The sequence below is a fragment of the Palaemon carinicauda genome, chromosome 10, assembly GCF_036898095.1.
Source record: "Palaemon carinicauda isolate YSFRI2023 chromosome 10, ASM3689809v2, whole genome shotgun sequence".
Lineage (NCBI taxonomy): Eukaryota > Metazoa > Arthropoda > Malacostraca > Decapoda > Palaemonidae > Palaemon > Palaemon carinicauda.
The window spans coordinates 15,088,229-15,110,763 of NC_090734.1; the positions used below are offsets into that span (position 1 = coordinate 15,088,229).

The 22,535-nt window shown below is 42.4% G+C and overlaps 1 protein-coding gene across 1 annotated transcript in view; it reads left to right on the forward strand.

Moving 5' to 3' along the window:
* LOC137647858 (shootin-1-like) overlaps nt 1-21,131 on the forward strand; it is a 70,376-nt gene extending 49,245 nt beyond the window's left edge. Inside the window, exons 8-11 of the mRNA XM_068380813.1 lie at nt 6,771-6,932; nt 7,258-7,405; nt 19,209-19,529; nt 19,672-21,131. Coding sequence (XP_068236914.1) covers nt 6,771-6,932; nt 7,258-7,405; nt 19,209-19,529; nt 19,672-20,297 — 1,257 coding nt within the window. The 3' untranslated portion in view covers nt 20,298-21,131. The remainder of the gene's footprint in view (nt 1-6,770; nt 6,933-7,257; nt 7,406-19,208; nt 19,530-19,671) is intronic.
* Nucleotides 21,132-22,535: the final 1,404 nt, after the last annotated feature.

The window sequence follows — 22,535 nt, forward strand, 5'->3', positions numbered from 1 at the left end:
TCTCCCAGGTACAGAGAGGAAGAAAAGAGACAAGCCCTGAAACTGGAAGTGTCTCTTTTGCTAGAGAAGGGAGCGGTGGTCAAAGTCTCGGACCTTCAATCACCGGGGTTTTACAACCGTCTCTTCCTAGTATCAAAGAAGACAGGAGGTTGGAGACCGGTGCTAGACGTCAGTGCTCTGAATGTCTTTGTCACAAAGACGAAATTTACCATGGAGACCACAAAGTCAGTCCTAGCAGCGGTCAGAAAGGAAGACTGGATGGTCTCTCTAGACCTAAGGGACGCCTACTTCCACATCCCCATTCACTCAGACTCCCAACCCTTTCTGAGATTCGTCTTCGAAGATGTGGTGTACCAGTTTCGGGCCCTGTGCTTTGGCCTAAGCACAGCTCCTCTCGTGTTTACGAGGCTCATGAGGAATGTGGCAAAATTCCTCCACTTATCGGACATCCGAGCCTCCCTTTATTTGGACGACTGGCTTCTCAGAGCCTCTTCCAGTCATCGCTGTCTGAAGGATCTCAAGTGGACTCTAGATCTGACCAAGGAATTGGGACTCCTAGTCAACTTGGAAAAGTCACAGCTGGTCCCATCCCAAACTATTCTGTATTTAGGGATGGAGATTCACAGTCAAGTTTTTCGGGCTTTTCCGTCGGCCCCCAGAATAGATCAAGCCCTGCTCTCCATCCAGAAGATGCTGAAGAAAGAACGCTGCTCAGTCAGGCTGTGGATGAGTCTGGTAGGGACGCTGTCATCCCTGGAGCAATTTGTCTCGCTAGGAAGGCTACACCTTCACTGGAAAAAGGACAAGACGCTAGAGGCGGTCTCGATCCCGATTTCCGAAAAGATAAAGTCTTGTCTGACTTGGTGGAAGGACAATATCAGCCTACGAGAGGGTCTTCCCCTGGCAGTTCAGATACCCAACCACGTTCTCTTCTCGGACGCATCGGACTTGGGCTGGGGCGCGACGCTGGACGGTCGGGAATGCTCAGGTCTGTGGAACTCGAGTCAGAGGAGCATGCATATCAACAGCAAGGAGCTTTTGGCGGTTCATCTGGCCTTGATAAGCTTTGAGAATCTCCTTCGAGGCAAGGTGGTGGAGGTAAACTCGGACAACACCACGGCCTTGGCGTACATTTCCAAACAGGGAGGTACCCACTCACTGACTTTGTACGAGATCGCAAGGGACCTGCTCATCTGGTCAAAAGATCGAGGCATCTCCCTAGTAACGAGGTTCATCCAGGGCGACTTGAACGTCCTAGCAGATTGTCTCAGTCGGAAAGGTCAAGTAATTCCAACCGAATGGACCCTCCACAAGGATGTGTGCAAGAGACTTTGGGCGACTTGGGGTCAACCCACCATAGATCTCTTTGCAACCTCGCTGACCAAGAGGCTTCCAATCTATTGCTCTCCAGTCCCGGACCCAGCAGCAATACATATAGATGCCTTCCTCCTAGATTGGTCACATCTAGATCTTTACGCATTCCCACCATTCAAGATTGTCAACAAGGTACTGCAGAAGTTCGCCTCTCACGAAGGGACAAGGTTGACGTTAGTTGCTCCCCTCTGGCCCGCGAGAGAATGGTTCACCGAGGTACTTCGATGGCTAGTAGACGTTCCCAGAAGTCTTCCTCTAAGAGTAGACCTTCTACGTCAGCCACACGTAAAGAAGGTACACCAAAGCCTCCACGCTCTTCGTCTGACTGCCTTCAGACTATCGAAAGACTCTCGAGAGCTAGAGGCTTTTCGAAGGAGGCAGCCAGTGCGATTGCTAGAGCAAGGAGAGCGTCTACCATTAGAGTCTACCAATCGAAGTGGGAAGTCTTCCGAGACTGGTGCAAGTCAGTTTCCGTATCCTCGACCAGTACCTCTGTAGCCCAAATAGCTGATTTTCTCTTATACCTGAGAAAAGTACGATCCCTTTCAGCTCCTACTATCAAGGGCTACAGAAGCATGTTGGCCTCGGTCTTCCGGCATAGAGGCTTAGATCTTTCCAACAATAAAGATCTGCAAGACCTCCTTAAGTCTTTCGAGACCTCTAAGGAGCGTCGTTTGGCTACTCCTGGGTGGAATTTAGACGTGGTCCTAAGATTCCTCATGTCAGACAGGTTTGAGCCTTTACAGTCAGCCTCCCTGAAAGATCTCACTCTTAAGACTCTTTTCCTGGTATGCTTAGCCTTGGCTAAAAGAGTCAGTGAGCTTCATGCCTTCAGCAAGAACATCGGGTTTTTGTCAGAAAAAGCTACTTGTTCTCTGCAACTTGGTTTCCTAGCCAAAAATGAGCTTCCTTCTCGTCCTTGGCCTAAATCTTTCGATATTCCTAGCTTATCGGAGATCGTAGGCAATGAACTAGAAAGAGTCTTATGCCCTATTAGAGCTCTTAAGTTCTACTTAGCTCGTACTAAACCTTTACGAGGCCAATCTGAAGCGTTATGGTGTTCGGTTAAGAAACCATCCTTGCCTATGTCAAAGAATGCTTTGTCATATTTTATCAGATTGTTAATACGAGAAGCTCATTCACACTTGAGTGAGGAAGACCGATCTTTGCTTAAGGTTAAGACGCACGAGGTTAGAGCTGTAGCAACTTCCGTGGCCTTTAAGCAAAATAGATCTCTGCAAAGTATCATGGACGCAACCTATTGGAGAAGCAAGTCAGTGTTCGCGTCATTTTACTTGAAAGATGTCCAGTCTCTTTACGAGAACTGCTACACACTGGGACCATTCGTAGCAGCGAGTGCAGTAGTGGGTGAGGGCTCAACCACTACAATTCCCTAATTCCATATCCTTTTAATCTGTCTCTTGAAATGTTTTAATGTTGTTTTTATGGGTTGTCCAGAAGGCTAAGAAGCCTTTCGCAATCTGGTTGATTTGGCGGGTGGTCAAAGTCATTTCTTGAGAGCGCCCAGATTAGGGGTTTGATGAGGTCCTGTTGTATGGGTTGCAGCCCTTGATACTTCAGCTCCTGGGGGTCTGTCAGCATCCTAAGAGGATCGCTGGGCTCCGTAAGGAAGACGTACTTACAAGGCAGAGTAATCGTCTAAGTCGACTTCCTTACCAGGTACCTATTTATTTTGGTTTTGTTATATTGATAACTGTCAAAATGAAATAAAAACTCTTAGCTAATACGATGTAAACATATTTAAATCTGGTCTATACCCACCTCCTTGGGTGTGAATCAGCTATTAAATATTCACCGGCTAAGTTAAATATTTAAAAATGATATTTTAATTATAAAATAAATTTTTGAATATACTTACCCGGTGAATATATAAATTAAACGACCCTCCCTTCCTCCCCAATAGAGACGCAGTGGGATGAGAAGAAATTGAGTCTTTGTTTACATCGAGAGTGGTATCTGGCCGACAGTTGGCGCTGGTGGGCACACCCGCAACCTGTATAGCGATCGCTGGCGAGTTTTTACTGTATGTGTCTGTCGAGCAACAGAGTTGCAGCTATTATATATTCACCGGGTAAGTATATTCAAAAATTTATTTTATAATTAAAATATCATTTTGTTAGAGTTCAACTTCATCTCCCATAATTTGCACCATGAACTAATTAAGGGATTCAGCAACTATAGAGCTACTTTCAAAAGATGGATTTGATGCAGAGTAGTATCATCTGTATATGTAATAAGCTTGTTTTCAAGGGCAAAAACCACCATCGTGCATATACAGTATAGTATGAAAAGTAATGGGCCAAGAACACTAGAGAACAGTACCCTGATGAACACCAGATATTACATTCCTATAGTTACTTTGGTGCCCATCAAGAATTACTCTTTGCAAGCTATTATTTGAAAAATCAATAATGATGTTAAGAAAAGATCCACATGCTCCCATCTGTTTAAGTCTGAAAACAAGGGCTTCAGATAAGTATATCATTCTAGGTTTAACCCTGGATAGGTACGGTCCTCGGACACCCCTTTAAGGGTATACTCGGACGCGAACGACCCCGACGCCAAAAAAAATTCTTGAAAAATCAGTTTTTGCAGTAACCTCCTTTTTTCTTTTGCCAAAAAAAACTTCAATGAATGCTTAAAACAACTGTAAAGATAAATACTACTCATCTGCAGAAAAACTATTTATTATAAATATTTTAAAAAATTAAGTAGAAAAAAAAAAGACCTGACATAAAAATTCATAAAAAAAAAGTTTATACATATATACACAAATCCTTTTAGGAATTGATTCTTGAATGTTTAGGACACATCTTGATGTATTTTGGATGAAGTCAGACACATGGAGGTGAAGGTCTGAAATGAGAAAAAATGGGTAACTTTTTTTGGCCAAAAAAAATTGTCCAAATTTCATGAATTTTTTTGGGTACCCAAATGAAATAGGAAGTGGCTAATTTTTTTAGGGAATAAACATATGTTATCCTAAAATAGAAATATGTAAAAAAATCTTCATTATTTTGTAAATTACATTTATATCAGGGGCCATATCTAAAGGTAATTTTTTGAGTACTTGGAAATTTCGTAGAAAAATACATATATTTAATATATAATATGATATTTATGCAGGTAAAAATATACCAAAATATCACAAATTCTATAGGGAACAAGAATATATATAGATAGGGCAGCTTACGCTTCGGATATGTCCACAAAATGGCCGCCAACCACACTGACTCAGACTCCCTAATCTGCCACTTGAAATGTAGGAAGGGTATGTCAATTTCAAGGTGTTATTTACTAATCTAATTATTATTGGATATGCATAAAAATTGTATGGTGGGTTGCTGGATAATTGTCGATTATTTTTACGACTATAAAATTAAAATTCTGACCCAAAAAATTTTTTTTGAAGGGAAATAAAATAAAAAAAAAAATGTAAAACAATATTTTAGCTAAAAAAATTTGATGATATTCAATCAAAAAAAAAGTAAACAAAATTTTCTGACAAATAAACATCTAGAGGAATCATTACTCTGTGATAGTTCCTTAGTACGTAGTAATTTTGAAAGAATTGGGAAAAAACGAGAAAATGGCAATCACCGGAAAATCGAACACATACCTATATATACGCCATATCTGGCTAAAAAAAAGATAGGCATGGGTAGCCAGATCATCTAGAAACACTTTCCAACACTATAAAAATATAAGTTTTGCGACACTACTTGCCAATTCCTTACGGTAACATGACTAAGCAAAAAAATGCAAAACAAATAAAAAGGGGCACTCGTGGAAAAATGGCCATTCTAATATACGGCATTTCAGAAAAAAAAAAATTTCAGCCACGTGCTAGGCAAACCATCAAGGCATATTTTCCGACAAATAAACATATAAATGAAATATTACTCTGTGATAGTTCCTTAGTACGTAGTAATTTTGAAAGAAATGGGAAAAAACGAAAAAATGGCAATCACATGAAAATCGAACACATACTTATATATACGCCATATCTGGCTAAAAAAAAATAGGCATGGGTAGCCAGATCATCTAGAAACACTTTCCAACACTATAAAAATATAAGTTTTGCGACACTACTTGCCAATTCCTTACGGTAACATGACTAAGCAAAAAAATGCAAAACAAATAAAAAGGGGCACTCGCGGAAAAATGCCCAACATTCTAATATACGGCATCTCAGATAAAAAAAAAGACATGCACGTGTTAGCCCAACCATCAAGGTACACTTTCTAACACATAAACATGAAAAAAAAATCAATAATATACGGCAATTCCTTACTACGTAGTAATTTTTACAAATATTAAAAAAAAAACAGAAATTGGCAACCGCAGTTAAATACCCAATATACCAATAACTACGTCGTATCTGACAAAAACAAAATCACGCATGGGTAGCCAGATCATCTAGACACACTTTCCAACACTAAAAAAGCAAAAGTTTTACGACACTATTTCGCAATATCTTACGGAAAAATGACTTGGCAAAAAAATTAAAAAAAATTAAAAAGGGACACTCGCGGTAAAATGCCCGACATTCTAATATACGACATCTCAGATAAAAAAAAAGACATGCACGTGTTAGCCCAACCATCAAGGCACACTTTCTAACACATAAACATGAAAAAAAAATGAATAATATACGGCAATTCCTTACTACGTAGTAATTTTTACAAATATTGAAAAAAAACAGAAATTGGTAACCGCAGTTAAATACCCAATATACCAATAACTACGTCGTATCTGACCAAAACAAAGTCATGCATGGGTAGCCAGATCATCTAGACACACTTTCCAACACTAAACAAGCAAAAGTTTTACGACACTATTTGGCAATATCTTACGGAAAAATGACTTGGCAAAAAAATGAAAAAAAATTAAAAAGGGGCACTCGCGGTAAAATGGTCCTCGTGGTGATGAACGACATTTTAACTAAAAAAAAAAACATGCACATGGTAGCCAAACAATCCACCAAGACTTTCCACAACTGATAACCTATACAAGTTGCACCATTCTACGACAATTTCATAATACGTAATAACTTTGATAATTATGCAAACTACCTCAGAAGGGTAAACTCGGACGCGAACGACCCCGACGCGTCTCAGAAATCGGGGAAGGAGTACAGCTACAGCAATGCACATCTGGACACTACTAGAGCGTGTAGGGGAGACACCTCCTGCAGGTCGATCACCCACAAATTCAGTCACAGGGGTGAGTCACGTGAGAAAAACCTGTTTTTTTTTGACGCTCGGGGTCGCAAACGACCCACCGTACCTATCCAGGGTTAATTGTGTGGTCACCAGTACTATATCTTTAGCTACTCCTCAATGGAATTCAATTCTTGATCTTTTTATTTACAGGCCCGCAGTGAGCAGCAAGCACTTTTCCGCCAGAGTGCTGTTGCTCTTGCAGATGCCATGGGAGACGAGAGGTTACGTTTATCATTAGAGGAAGTTCATAAACTTACAAAACAGCTCCATATGCAAGAAGAGGAGTACAATCAAAATTTGCACAAGTTGAAGGTAATATCTAGTACTGTAACTGTTTATTTCTTTTTACTGCCTAGTTATAAAATTTTGTCATTACTTCTATTCTCTCTGGATTTTACTATCTTCCACGCTTATTATGGCTAGCGTATTTTTATCATTTAGTGTTGAGACCACCACATTTTTCCTTCTTTCATCAGGTTTGGTCTTACAGCATAAGATGGTTGTGCTGATAAAGCAGTTTTGTAAATGAGAGATTTATGAGATATTTCTGATAATTGCCATTCTCTGTAGCTGGGGACTTGATTGCTGAAAATTAATCTCCTTCGACTTAAAAATGTAATTTGTTTATTTTCAATAGAACGACTTACTCTCCTATGAATCTGGCGAGAAAGCTGCCGAGATGTCTTTACTTCGAGAACGTGTCCACGTATTGGAGGAGGAAGTTCGCTCTCAAGAGAATAAAGCTAAGGAAGCTAACATTAAAAACGAAAAGCTTCTGTTGGAAGGTACAGTATAAAAATTTCTCTTTACATTAATAGTCTAACTTTAATACTCAGCCATTTATACTTATTGGTATTGTATTCTTGACAATGAAACTTTCAGCAGTTGTTTAATGTAATTTTCAAAACAGTGATTATGATTTAAACTGTTGTCTTAATATTATCTTTCTTGTCTGGCAGCCATTTGCATTCTTCAGTTTATAGAATTTACAATTTTTTTTTTCATAAAATTATAATTGTTTCTACATATTTAAAAACCTTTCGTCCTTTAAGATAAGAAATTTCTTTAGTGGAGCTGAAATAGCCATTGAAATTGTTAACAGCGCATGATGGGCGTAGGCAAGTAGCAACCCCCACTTTCAATTTGTGTTTGCCTGCAACAAGTACAGATAAACTTTTGTGTATTATCCACAGCTATCTAATCTTTTTCTCATACTTTTTAATTTGAACGGTTGATTTTGGATTCATGTTAATGACGAAATGTAGCAGGAATTCACTTGTGAGTGGAAGAGGAATAATGCTTCGGTTTATGGCTAAATTGGTGATAGATACACATTCACAATGCATCTCTGGGACTTGGTTGTTTACAATTATTCCCATATGCCAAATGTAGATCATGGCTTTCCATCAAGGCAGAAGTATTCTTACAGGAGCAGGAAAGCTAATTCTTCCCCAGTGTCACTCTTGGCAATGTTGAAGAGACTGTTTAAGCACTTTTCTCTCCTTATTGAGTTAGTTAAAAGCTTCTGGGTACAGTATATTCCCCTAACTTAGTCCCTGGGAATTGAGCAGTGAGAGCTTGGGATCTACATCAGGGAGTTTTTTAAGGTTGATGTAGTGTGATAGGTGATTGCCACTCCAGCATGTGGTGGAAGCTTTCCCTTACAGATCACAGACAAGTGAATTAAGTAAGGCTTAGCCTTCTGGGGTCTTATAGGTAGGCCCTTTTGTGAATTTTGAGGGAGCTGGTAGCTAAGGTTAGTTTGCACTCGGTGTCCCCAGCGATATCAGTGTTGATCCCTGTGCCAGCAGGGTCAGTGATCCCCCAGTACTAGTGACCCAAGTGGTAATCCTTACAATGCATCTAAGCCAAGAAATGAGCTAAGAGGGCTTCCCCATGTTTGAAGTGAAAGGGTACAAATAGATTCTGGGACCAGTAAAACCTGTGCATATCACTCAGGTGCCCATCCACAGTGACTGTAGCTTCAGTGCCATCTATCTATGTGCCTCTCACTCTTGTTTCTCAGCCCCTAAGGGCTATGGCTCCCATACTCCCTGTGTTAGTGACCCAAGGCCTTGTGTCTCTGTATTAGTGTCACTTTGCCTGTGACAGTGAATCCCAGCGTTATGGTTCCTGTTGGAGAAACCATTGGTTTTCCCCTTCGAGAACTTCATCTTCATGGTTGCTCGGAAGATTTCTCTGCATGTAGGACCTGAGGGGAAAGTTGGGAAGAGATAGAAGTGACCTCCTCTTCCCTGTACCTTTCTGATTATTATCCTTCCAATAAGAGAAAGAAGTCCAGGAAGGCCAGTCACAAGAATATGCCTCTTGACAACACTACCTCTGTTTTGGAGGAAGTGAACGGCTTCCGGTGGTACCCGGCTAGGTTACAACCCCTCAGGGCCAGCACCTGGTCACTGGCCTTGACTACCCTGGTAACCAGGCTGACTTGAAATGCATGATTTTTTTTTGTCATTTACAAGGTGTTTGAGGAACTTGGGTACCCTCCTTCACCTTTTCTCCCTGGATAGAGGAGTGCTTCTACCTTCTCTATTCTGGATACTTTGGTATCCAGAGTTGAGATGACGGAACTTCAAGGACAGCAGGCATGAAGCTAGCAGCCATGTTTGAGGGCTGAAGTGTCGTACCCATGGCACAGGTCTATGGTTTACTCTCCACCGCAATCAACCGAGTTTATAAATCTTTCTCTTCCCAATGATAACTAGCCAAGTCCTTCATCAGTCCCCAATTACATTGCTGGTTCTATCCTAGGGAGAAAACATACATAATTGTGGAGGAGGAATAGCTCTCCTGAGCAGACTGCCAAGCCTTCATCCCTTGCAAAGCATGATGACGCTCAGAGTTCTTATGCCCTGAAGGTACCAGACCTTGACCCAGTACCAACAAAAGCAACAACCCAGAGTTAGAATGTATCTTTGTCAAAGTTTTTGCACTTATAAATTTATGAGTGGAACGATGCAACCTTTAGGTAGGTTCTCATTCATTTGATCGGCTTTGGTGCCCATCAGCGGTAGAAACCTCAGGAGCTATCATGGTCTGATCTTGCTAGTTGGCCCTGAATCGAGTTGATTAACAGATCTGTGGATACGAGAACTCTCATTTCCAGTCAGCCCAACAAGATCCCCCCCTCCGGCACTTTAAGAAAGTGAGGATTCTAATGGCCAGAATCTGCAATGCCACCTCGTCAGGTTGCCTTGTCAGCATGTACACTGCCAGAGTGTCTTCCCTTGTTGAGACTCGGATTAGAGGCCTACCCTACTTGGCTGCCGAGTTGGCTACTATGGAGACTTCTGACCCTGCCACCCTCAAAGTAGTCTCGTGGCTTTACTAGTGATCAGGCATTGTGACATACTTCACAAAGATGACAGGGGACTTGTGCAGTCTGGTGTAAAGCAATTATCTTTTTTAAAAATCACACTAGGCAACAAACCAGTAGGCAAACTGGGTGTTAAAGGAGAGGGATGCCCTTGTACCCAGATTCGTAAAATGAGAAGTAGGTTGACCAGGGCACCAGCCGCCCATTGAGATACTACCGCTAGAGAGTTATGGGGTCCTTTGACTGGCCAGACAGTACTACAAAGGACCCTTCTCTCTGGTCACGGTTCTTTCCCTTTGTCTACACAGACGCCGAATAATTTGGCCTATTCTTTACAGATTCTCCTCTGTCCTCATACACCTGACAACACTGAGATTACCAAACAATTCTTCTTCTCTCAAGGGGTTAACTACTGCCCTCTAATTGTTCAGTGGCTACTTTCCTCTAGGTAAGGGTAGAAGAGACTCTTTAGCTATGGTAAGCAGCTCTTCTAGGAGAAGGACACTCCAAAATCAAACCATTGTTCTCTAGTCTTGGGTAGTGCCATAGCCTCTGTACCATGGTATTCCACTGTCTTGGGTTAGAGTTCTCTTGCTTGAGGGTACACTCGGGCACACTGTTGTATCTGGTTTCTCTTCCTCTTGTTTTGTTAAAGTTTATATAGTGTATATAGGAAATATTCATTTTAATGTTGTTACTGTTCTTAAAATATTTAATTTTTCTTTATTTCTTTTCCTCATTGGGCTATTTTCCCTGTTGGAGTCCCTGGGCTTATAGCATCCTGCTTTTCCAACTAGGGTTGTAGCTTAGTATTTGATAATAATAATAATAATAATAATAATAATAATAGTCTGTCCAGAGGTAGCACTGGCACTTTGGAATGCTTCGGTGCAGGGTTCCATGTCACTCTTGGCCGAGAAGTCATGTAGGCAGCAAAGGAGAGGTTGAGATCTGCTTTGTAGGACTCCCTGATCCATTACAATCTCCTTCAAGGGCTCTGGCATTTCAAGTGGAACCATGGAAGTGAGATCGGTGGGGAAGAAGATTGCCTTAACTTCCTTTTGACCTCGATCAGGATCACCTGCACCTTCTTCCATTCAGAAGGATGCTGTCTATGTACAGTTTATCAAAGTCCACAACCTGACCAATTCAGTAAAAGAGGCAGAGGAGGTAGAAGGGGACGATTATGTTGGAGTCCCCCCCATCTCCTGCTACTGCAAATTGTTTGATGCCTGGTATGCCATTGGACAACCTGGCAGAGAGCAAAGAGGAACTTTTGTTAGAGTGTCCTCTAGGATAGGTATTTAATACCCTTTCAAGACCCCTGGCTCTCCGTTATTTTGCAAACCAATAGTTTTTGCAACAACAGTATCCTCAGGTATCACAAAAACCTCTGGTATTGTTGCAAAGATAAAAGGGATAGTGGAGAGGATGTTCGAGACTGATTTCTGGCCTTTTACATTCAACTATTCATTGTGGAGAAATCAATTGAGAAATGGAGACTGGTTATCAACCTCTATTCACTAAACCAGTTTGTACAGTAATCATGTTCAGGATAGAGCAGTATGAATTGTACTGAGTTCGATTAGAGTAGGAGACTTTGTGCTTTCTGAGGATCTGAAGAATGCATACTTCCATGTACCCATTCATCAGTCCTCTCAAAAGTAGTTCAGCTCCTTCCTCAACGGAGCAGTGTACCAGTTCAAGACCCTGTGTTCGGACTGTGTACTGCTCTCCAGGTGTTTACTCAAGTGTTCATACTGGTGGCAGTTTGACACTCACTCTTATGGGTTACATATTTATGTATCCCGACAATTTTATTTTTATCCGGTCATATTCCATAGAAGAGAGAGAACCAAGACTTCCTCCCCACTGATAATTAAGCCACCCTATTTTAAAGGAAAAAAGGTTTGTATACAAATAGGAATAAAGGAAAATGAATTCTTTTTATTTTTTTCCCCAAGTCTTGAAGTTAAACTTCCAAATTCAACCACTCCTCTAAGTCCTGAGCTGAAGCTCAAAAGTGAAGTGTTTTTGTCATCAAAGTGGGCCCACCACTTGTTCTTCAATACCGCATTAATGATTTCAACAGTCATTAGAGCTCCACTAAAGACATTCCCTATTTCAAAGGACTCAGGTTTGTACAGCTAGGAAATTTATGAATTGCTTTTAAAATTTGTATATATCATCACCAAGTTTGTAACCACTTAAAAAAAAAGTACAATAATGATTTCTTATTGACAATTTACAAAAAAAAAAAAATACAGTTAATATTCACTGCGAGTTGAAGAATAGCAAGAAACAAGACTCCCTTTTCATATGGGTGTGTATAACAAACAACGTGTGGCTCAATTATGCTCAAGGCAACTAACTATTATCTGCAATTTTTCTGGAACTTTAAAATACATGTGTGCTAAGAGCTCTTTATTTAAATTCTTTAGGTACTGTTAAGTACCTAAATATTAAGAATCAGTTCTAATATCATATTCCTTTAAAAAAGAAAATATAGGTCTTGTAATTTTAGATTTTAAATAATCACAAAATGTTATTTTTATTAATAAAATAAATTTTTGAATATACTTACCCGGTGATTATATAAGCTGCAGCTCTGCTGCCCGACAGAAAAACTCTACGTTCAAAATACGCCAGCGATCGCTATGCAGGTAGGGGGTGTACATCAACAGCGCCATCTGTCGAGCAGGTACTCAAGTACTCCATGTAAACACAGAACCAATTTTCTCCTCGGTCCACTGGGTCTCTATTGGGGAGGAAGGGAGGGTCCTTTAATATATAATCATCGGGTAAGTATATTCAAAAATTTATTTTATTAATAAAAATAACAATTTTCAATATTAAACTTAGCCGGTGATTATATAAGCTGATTCACACCCAGGGGGGTGGGTAGAGACCAGCATTACGTGTTTACATTATTATGAGCTAAGTATTTTGTATTACATTTTAGCAGTTATTCAAAATAACAAACATAAAATAAATAAGTACCTGGTAAGGAAGTCGACTTGAACAATTACTCTGCCTTTTTAAGTACGTCTTCCTTACTGAGCCTCGCGATCCTCTTAGGATGCTGAGCGACTCCTAGGAGCTGAAGTATCAAGGGTTGCCACCCATACTAAAGGACCTCATCAAAACCTCTAATCTAGGCGCTTCTCAAGAAAAGAATTTGACCACCCGCCAAATCAACCAGGATGCGAAAGGCTTCTTAGCCTTCCGGACAACCCAAAAACAACAATAAAAAACATTTCAAGAGAAAGATTAAAAAAGGTTATGGAATTAGGGGAATGTAGTGGTTGAGCCCTCACCCACTACTGCACTCGCTGCTACGAATGGTCCCAGGGTGTAGCAGTTCTCGTAAAGAGACTGGACATCTTTAAGATAAAAAGACTCGAACACTGACTTGCTTCTCCAATAGGTTGCGTCCATTATACTCTGCAGAGATCTATTTTGTTTAAAGGCCACTGAAGTTGCGACAGCTCTAACTTCATGTGTCCTTACCTTCAGCAAAGCATGGTCTTCCTCATTCAGATGGGAATGAGCTTCTCGTATCAACAGTCTGATATAATAGGAAACTGCATTCTTTGACATAGGTAAAGAAGGTTTCTTAATAGCACACCATAAAGCTTCTGACTGTCCTCGTAAAGGTTTAGTTCGTCTTAAATAGAACTTAAGAGCTCTAACAGGGCATAAGACTCTTTCTAGTTCATTTCCAACCAAATTAGAAAGGCTTGGAATATCGAACGATTTCGGCCAAGGACGAGAAGGTAGTTCGTTTTTGGCTAGAAAACCAAGCTGTAAAGAACATGTAGCCGTTTCAGATGAAAATCCGATGTTCCTGCTGAAGGCGTGTATCTCACTGACTCTTTTAGCTGTTGCTAAGCAAACCAGGAAAAGAGTCTTTAAAGTGAGATCTTTAAAGGAGGCTGATTGTAGTGGCTCGAACCTTTCTGACATAAGGAATCTTAGTACCACGTCTAAATTCCAACCTGGTGTAGCCAAACGACGCTCCTTCGAGGTCTCAAAAGACTTAAGGAGGTCCTGTAGATCTTTGTTGTTGGAAAGATCTAAGCCTCTGTGACGGAAGACTGTTGCCAACATGCTTCTGTAACCTTTGATTGTGGGAGCTGAAAGAGATCTTTCCTTCCTCAGGTATAAAAGGAAGTCAGCTATTTGGGTTACAGAGGTACTGGTTGAGGATACTGATACTGACTTGCACCAGCTTCGGAAGACTTCCCACTTCGACTGGTAGACTCTAAGAGTGGATGTCCTCCTTGCTCTAGCAATCGCCCTGGCTGCCTCCTTCGAAAAGCCTCTAGCTCTCGAGAGTCTTTCGATAGTCTGAAGGCAGTCAGACGAAGAGCGTGGAGGCTTGGGTGTACCTTCTTTACGTGTGGCTGACGTAGAAGGTCCACTCTTAGAGGAAGAGTTCTGGGAACGTCCACCAGCCATTGAAGTACCTCGGTGAACCATTCTCTCGCGGGCCAGAGGGGAGCAACTAACGTCAACCTTGTCCCTTCGTGAGAGGCGAACTTCTGCAGTACCTTGTTGACAATCTTGAACGGGGGGAATGCATAAAGGTCTAAATGGGACCAATCCAGTAGAAAGGCATCTATATGAACTGCTGCTGGGTCCGGGATTGGCGAGCAATAATTTGGGAGCCTCTTGGTCATCGAGGTTGCAAAGAGATCTATGGTAGGTTGGCCCCATGTGGCCCATAGTCTCTTGCACACATCCTTGTGTAGGGTCCATTCTGTTGGGATGATTTGACCCTTCCGACTGAGGCAGTCCGCCATGACATTCATGTTGCCTTGAATGAACCTCGTTACTAGAGAAAGGTTTAGATCTCTTGACCAAGTGAGGAGGTCCCTTGCGATCTCGTACAACGTCATAGAATGGGTCCCTCCTTGTTTGGAGATGTACGCCAAGGCCGTGGTGTTGTCTGAGTTCACCTCCACCACCTTGCCTAGAAGGAGGGACTTGAAGCTTTTCAAGGCCAGATGAACTGCCAGTAGCTCCTTGCAGTTGATATGTAACGTTCTTTGATTCGAGTTCCAAGATCCCGAGCATTCCCGACCGTCTAATGTCGCACCCCAGCCCGTGTCCGATGCGTCCGAGAAGAGAACGTGGTTGGGGGTCTGAACAGCCAGGGGCAGACCCTCTCTGAGGTGGATGTTGTCCTTCCACCAAGTCAGTGATGACTTCATCTTCTCGGAAATGGGGATCGAGACCGCTTCTAGCGTCTTGTCCTTTTTCCAGTGCACAGCTAAGTGAAATTGAAGGGGACGGAGGTGCAGTCTCCCTAACGCGATGAACTGTTCCAGGGATGAAAGCGTCCCTATCAGACTCATCCACTGTCTGACTGAACATCGGTCCTTCTTTAGCATGTTCTGGATGCATCCTTGGGCTTGACTTATTCTGGGGGCCGACGGAAAAGCCCGAAAAGCTTGACTGTGAATCTCCATCCCTAAGTACACTATAGTTTGGGATGGGACCAGTTGGGACTTTTCCATATTGACCAGGAGACCCAATTCCTTGGTCAGATCTAGAGTCCACTTTAGATTCTCCAGACAGCGACGACTTGAAGCAGCTCTTAGAAGCCAGTCGTCCAAATAGAGGGAGGCTCTGATGTCCGCTAAATGCAGGAATTTGGCAATATTCCTCATCAGTTTCGTAAAGACAAGAGGAGCCGTGCTTAGGCCAAAGCACAGGGCTTGAAATTGGTAGACAACCTTCACGTAAACGAACCTTAGATAAGGTTGGGAATCTGGGTGGATGGGGACGTGAAAGTAAGCGTCCCTTAGGTCTAAAGAGACCATCCAGTCTTCCTTCCTGACCGCTGCTAGAACAGACTTTGTCGTTTCCATGGCGAACGTCTGCTTTGTGACAAAGACATTCAGAGCACTGACGTCTAGCACCGGCCTCCACCCTCCTGTCTTCTTTACCACTAAGAAGAGACGGTTGTAGAAGCCCGGGGATTGATGGTCCCGGACTTTGACTACCGCTCCCTTTTCTAGTAAGAGGGACACCTCTTGCTTCAAAGCTCGTCTCTTGTCCTCCTCTCTGTACCTGGGAGAGAGGTCGATGGGCGACGTTGCTAGAGGGGGTTTGCGTATAAACGGGATCTTGTACCCTTCTCTGAGCAACTTCACAGATTGTGCATCTGCGCCCCTTTTCTCCCAAGACTGCCAGAAGTTCTTGAGTCTGGCTCCCACTGCTGTCTGAAGAATGTGGCAGTCAGACTCTGCCCTTAAAGGACTTGGTACCTTTCTTCTTAATCCCGCGTCTCCCTTCAGCACGAGCACCTCCTCTGCTGGAGGCTCTGCCACGAAAGGGCGGAATGAACCTGGACGCTGGAGTGTCCATCCTGGGTCTAGACACGGTAGGCAAAGGGGTGGCTTTGCGAGCAGATGACGCAACCAGGTCATGCGTGTCTTTTTGAATCAAGGAGGCAGCAATCTCCTTTATCAACTCTTCTGGGAAAAGGCACTTTGAGAGAGGAGCAAACATAAGTTCCGATCTCTGACACTGTGTTACTCCGGCTGACAAGAAGGAGCAAAGGTTTTTCCCGTTTCTTGAGGACCCCGGAAACGAACGAAGCCGCAAGCTCACTGGAACCGTCCCGTATGGCCTTGTCCATGCAGGACATAATGAGCATGGAAGTATCCTTGTCAGAAGGGGAGATCTTCCTGCTCAACGCTCCCAAACACCAGTCCAAAAAGTTAAAAACCTCGAAGGCTCTGAACACTCCTTTCATCAGATGGTCTAAGTCTGAAGGAGTCCAACAAATCTTGGAGCGTCTCATGGCTAGCCTGCGGGGAGAGTCTACTAGGCTTGAGAAGTCGCCCTGGGCAGAGGCAGGAACTCCCAAGCCGAGAACTTCTCCCGTGGCATACCAGACGCTCGATCTGGAAGAGAGTTTCGCAGGGGGAAACGTGAATGCTGTCTTCCCAAGGTGCTTTTTGGACTGCAACCATTCTCCCAACACTCTTAAAGCTCTCTTAGACGAGCGGGCGAGGACGAGCTTCGTAAAGGCAGGCGCGGATGACTGCGTGCCTAAAGCGAACTCAGATGGAGGTGAGCGTGGGGCCGCAGAAACAAACTGATCAGGATACATCTCCCTGAACAGTGCAAGAACTTTTCTTAAGTCCAAGGAGGGAGGCGTGGTCTTGGGTTCGTCGAAGTCCGTATGCGGGTCGTCAATGTGTGCAGCGTCGTCATCATCAGAGAGTCCATCATCTGAATACTGAGGAGGAAGCGGCAAAGGAGTAGGAGTTGGCTGGTCAACTGAGTCCGGCAGTACGGGTGCATGCGTGACTGCACCGGACGCAACGTCATGGAACTGTTGCCCAGTCTGTGAGCTGGCAACTACCATAGCAGCGCGGGGGCGCAAAGCGTCTACTCCTGACTGTCTAGTCTGCTGTGGGCGAGTAGTGGTAACCACACTGGGTTGCGGAAGTTGACGCACAGCGTCAAAACAAAACAACTTAGGTTGTTGTTGTAACTCGCGAACGTCAACGGAGGGTTCCGTGCGTCGCTGAACGTCAACATGCGGCTGGCAGCGCATGGGTGGCGGGACTCTCACAGCTGGAGTGCGGGAGAAGGTAGCCTCAGCGTCCACTGGACGCACAACCGTAGATGGTTGTAGGCTAGCGGTTGGTGCAGCGTCAACCTTCTCCGCACGAAAGTCCTGCATTAAAGACGTCAACTGAGTCTGCATGGTCTGCAGCAAAGACCACTTAGGGTCTACAGTAGCAGGTGCGGCAACAGACGGTGTTACTGCCTGATGCGGTACCGCTTTGCCTCTCTTAGGAGGTGTGCAGTCATCGGAAGACTGCAGCGAGTCCGAACTGACCCAGTGGCTACAACTGGGCCGTTGGACTTGCGCGGAAGGGACCGACTTGCGTTTAAGAGGCCGTGAGACCTTGGTCCATTGTTTCTTCCGAGAAACATCTTCCGCAGACGAGGAATAAATGGGCTCTCTCGTCTTCTTGTGGGTGGGACGATCTTGGATAGATACTGTACGTCCGAAACCACGGAGGGAACGTCTGTTCTCTGATTAAAGCCTCTCGAACCCTTTGGTCGTACGACATTGCTTCTCCCCTGGGCTTGGGAGCTTGCAAGAGGTCCCGGACTAGGAGGACGACAGGCACGAACAGACGAACCCTCAAGCGCAACACTATCCACAACACTTTCCACAACACTGGCACTCACTTTGTCACTACCCACTGCACTCTTACCCTTCAACTCCTTGACGTCTGCCATGAGTTGGTTACGGTCACTCGCCAATGACTCGACTCTCTCACCCAGAGCCTGGATGGCACGCATCATATCTGCCATCGAAGGTTGTTGAGTGCTAGAAGGGGGATCAGGAGCAACCACTACAGGGGAAGGAAAAGGTTGTGGGGCATGAGGAGAGGAAATATCAACGGAGCGAGATGAACTTCTCCTGACTCTATCTCTCTCTAGCCTACGTGAATATTTCAGGAATTCGAGAAAATCGAATTCCGAAAGCCCAACGCATTCCTCACATCGATCTTCCAATTGACAGGCTTTATCCCGACAATTGGAACAAACGGTGTGCGGATCGATAGAGGCCTTCGGAAGACGCCTTGAACAGTCCCTAGCACTACACTTTCTGTATTTAGGGACTTGAGAAGGGTCAGCCATCTTGAATTAGTCAAAGGGGAATTCAAAATCTATCCAAAGTCGTCAACAAATAATCCAAAATCAATAAAAGAAAGCAAGGATGTATTGAAGATAACCTCTGCAAAGCGAAAGCTAATAACTAGAAATGTGTACTTCACCAAAATCTGTGAAAACCAATCCAGTAAGCAACAGCGAATTTAGTAGGTCTTGCCGGTGGCACGACAGAGAGAAAATTGGTTCTGTGTTTACATGGAGTACTTGAGTACCTGCTCGACAGATGGCGCTGTTGATGTACACCCCCTACCTGCATAGCGATCGCTGGCGTATTTTGAACGTAGAGTTTTTCTGTCGGGCAGCAGAGCTGCAGCTTATATAATCACCGGCTAAGTTTAATATTGAAAATATAGTTTTCTTTTGTATTGTCAGATGTTTTTTTTTTACAATTAAATATCTGTTCCATTGTATTGCCAGTTTTTTTTTTACAATTAAATATCTGTTCCATTGTATTGTCAGTTTTTTTTTACAATTAAATATCTGTTCCATTGCTGATTAGGAAAATGCAGATTTAGATAAATTTCCTATTGTTCTTTCAGTGGAAGAACAGCAAAAGCAAATACAGATTTTGGAGCGCAAAGCTCAGAGAGCGATACTGGAAGGGAATTCTGTCTGCAAATCTTCGGTGTCTTTGGAGCTTCAACCAACGGGTATTCCTGCTCCTCCTCCTCCACCACCTCCACCACCCCCTCCTCCTGGCTGTCCTCCACCCCCACCAGGAGGCCCGCCACCTCCGCCACCACCACCACCTCCCCCACCCCCTCCTCCGCCACCTCCGCCACCAGTCAATCCAGTGACTACTTTAGCGACCATGATAGGCGTTTCAAAGAGTCGGAAAGACAAGGATGCAGATGGCTTTGGTAAGTACAAATTTTGACCTTGCATGTCAACTTTATAAATCTTCCTTGTCACCTTTAGAAAAACAATGGACAGTTTGATGAATTCATCATGGCATTTCCTTTGAGATTACGGTGTCACTTATCACCTTATTCCATTTTTCAGATTCTAGTGGGAGAGGAGGAATGGATGATCTCATTAACCAGATTAAACAGGGTGGCGTAAAACTTAAGTCTACGAAACCATTTGGTATTGGAGGCATCAACAAGAAAACAGAGTCAGATGTTAAAGAAAAACCAGCAGATGCAGTACAGGAAATGAAAAGTATTTTAGCCACAATGAAACGTGGACGTCACGGTCGCTTACGACCCTCTGCTGTTTCCCAGGAAGCCAAGTCACGCACCACAAAATCAAAGAAGAAGAAAGAAGTTAAAGATGATCATCAAAATTTGGAAGATGATAGTTTCAAAACTAATGAAAAAGATAAACCTGAAGCCGAAACAAATGAATGCAATGAAGCTGAAAAAGCCACAGACAAATCAAAAGAGAACTCTCCATGTAGTGATGAACGGTCAGAATCTGGTGGTAATGTTGGGACTGCTGAAACTTCCTTCACCTTACAATTAAATAACCACCATGATGATAGTTCCAGTCGTGAAGCATCCCCTCCAACTGCCTACAGTGGTCGGGAATCTGAAGAAAGGGAGAGCACTAGTCGCCCTTCTTCTGCCAGAGCTGTGTCTTCGACTACTATATATCTTAGATCAAGCAGAAGTCCCTCACAGGACTGATTTCCTTAAACTAAATTATTTAATGTTAATGCTTAAAAAATTTGTGTAAAATTAAAATAGATTGTCTATCGAAAGTTATCTGATGCCTAAATGTCAGAGTGATTAGAATTTTATACAGTACAATTAAAGAACACTACTAGTGCCTTTCTGTTTTCTCTTGATTATATCATATTACTGTTTTTTCTGGTATGCTTGTTAACTCTTTACATATTTTAAAAGTTTAATCTTATTGTACTATATATTGTAGGTGTACATACTTTGCCTGAAAAAACATTTGAGTTTTACTATATGATTCCAAATAATTGAAAAGTCTTTTTTAAGTAATCATATCTCGTTAACCTGTGTCATTATGCTTAGCAACCGATCATGCATTTTATTCTATAGTAATGAATGTAAAACATTATAATTGCTCAAAGACGCTCTTTGCACTAAATGGTAAGCCACAAATATGTATACTCTTTATATGTACTCTGATAGTTTCCTTACGTACCAAGAAGTATTACAGTAGAGGCGTTCGTGAATGATAATTCGCGATCACTTATCAGTGTCTTTACCCTTTTATTGTTATTTACCTTCTGTGAAGGTATATAACATGGTGCATTTCATCCATAAGAAGAATTACATTATAAACAATGTACCATTTTACTCATTATTCATAGGTTATTCAGACATACTGACATATGCTCTGGCATCATAATTCATATTACCAGGCCAGAGGAGCAAACAGAATGCACCTTTTTCATTTCCAGAGCCTAAATTTGTCTTTTCTTTTCCTCAAACCTTTTTTCTTTCACAAACCTACAATTTTATTTAATAAACAAACCATGAACTGTGTTTTGCCTATGATTTATCCACGCTGTTTACATGATTATTCAATTCCGAGTTGTTCCCCAGGTACTTCACAGTGAATCAATCAATATCCATAACATACAGGTACAAATTTCAATAGCTGATCTAGTAATATCTTTATCTGCTTTTGATTTACAAATTTATAATTTTTGGGTCAATGTGCTGTGTAGTCTTCAAGGACTTTCCTGTAAAAGGCTATAACAGGCATTCAATACAAAAAATACCAAAGAAATATTACCTCCCTGTTCTAAGGCTAGTATTTCAACGTGCAAAGTACAAAGTTGGTGCGTGTTTGTAAGGGTGACGCAAGGATTCAGGCTCTCTATAACTTGTCACAGCATCTTCAATGATAAATTTCGTCTGGTAACAGATAACCTGTCTTTACCAAGAACCAATACTAATACTGGAGACGATACCACCTGGGCACTTGTTTATGCACAGCCTTTGTCTTTTCATATCATGGGATTGGTAATATCAAAAGTTCTGACTTGTGAAAACTGTAATCAAGTACTGAAATAGTTATCCAATATTCACTATCTTTAATAATAGTAGTACAGTGGAACCTCTACATCCGAATTTTCCAACATCCGAAGTAAAATTCGAGCAAATTTTTGACTCTACACCCGAATTTTATTTCGACACACGAAGTAAACATTACGCCATTGAGCGTCGAGTGCTCAGTTCTCTGTTCTTGTGTGTATCGTGTGGTTGTCCTCTGTTTGGTCTGTTATTAACAGTGCTTATTTTCTTCCTTTTCTCACATTTCCTTTTTGATTTTACCTATAATCATGGTGCCTAAGAAGCTAAGTTTCAGTACAGGAAGAAGGCAATTCTTTCATTAGAATTGAAGCAAGAAATTATAGAAAAACATGAGAGCAGTGTGCATGTGCGTGATACTGCATGGCTAAACAATATGGCCGGAATAGGCCTATGATCTCGAGGATCATCAAGCTGAAGGCAGCCATTAAAGCAAATAACCATCGAAGGGGATCACCATTATTACAAGACATCGTAGCAATACCCTGGAAGAGATAGAACGCCTTTTGTTGATAGGGATAAAGGACAAAGAGATTGTTGGCAACGATCATTTGTGAGAAGGGCCAGCGTGATGAACAGAAAGAAAGAAAAAAGTGAAGCAAAGAAAACCAAGATACCATTAACAAGCTCTATTAATAACACTTCTCTCTTTTTCTGTTTCTCTCTAAACATAGCATTAACATGTTCTTTAAATAAAATTCTCTCTCTCTCTCTCTCTCTCTCTCTCGTTCTTCTTCGCTGTTACAGTGTTAGATACGTCTACGTCTATTATTTTTTTTCCGAGAGAGAGAGAGAGAGAGAGAGAGAGAGAGAGAGAGAGATTAAACAAAAATGTGTTTAGAGTACATATGA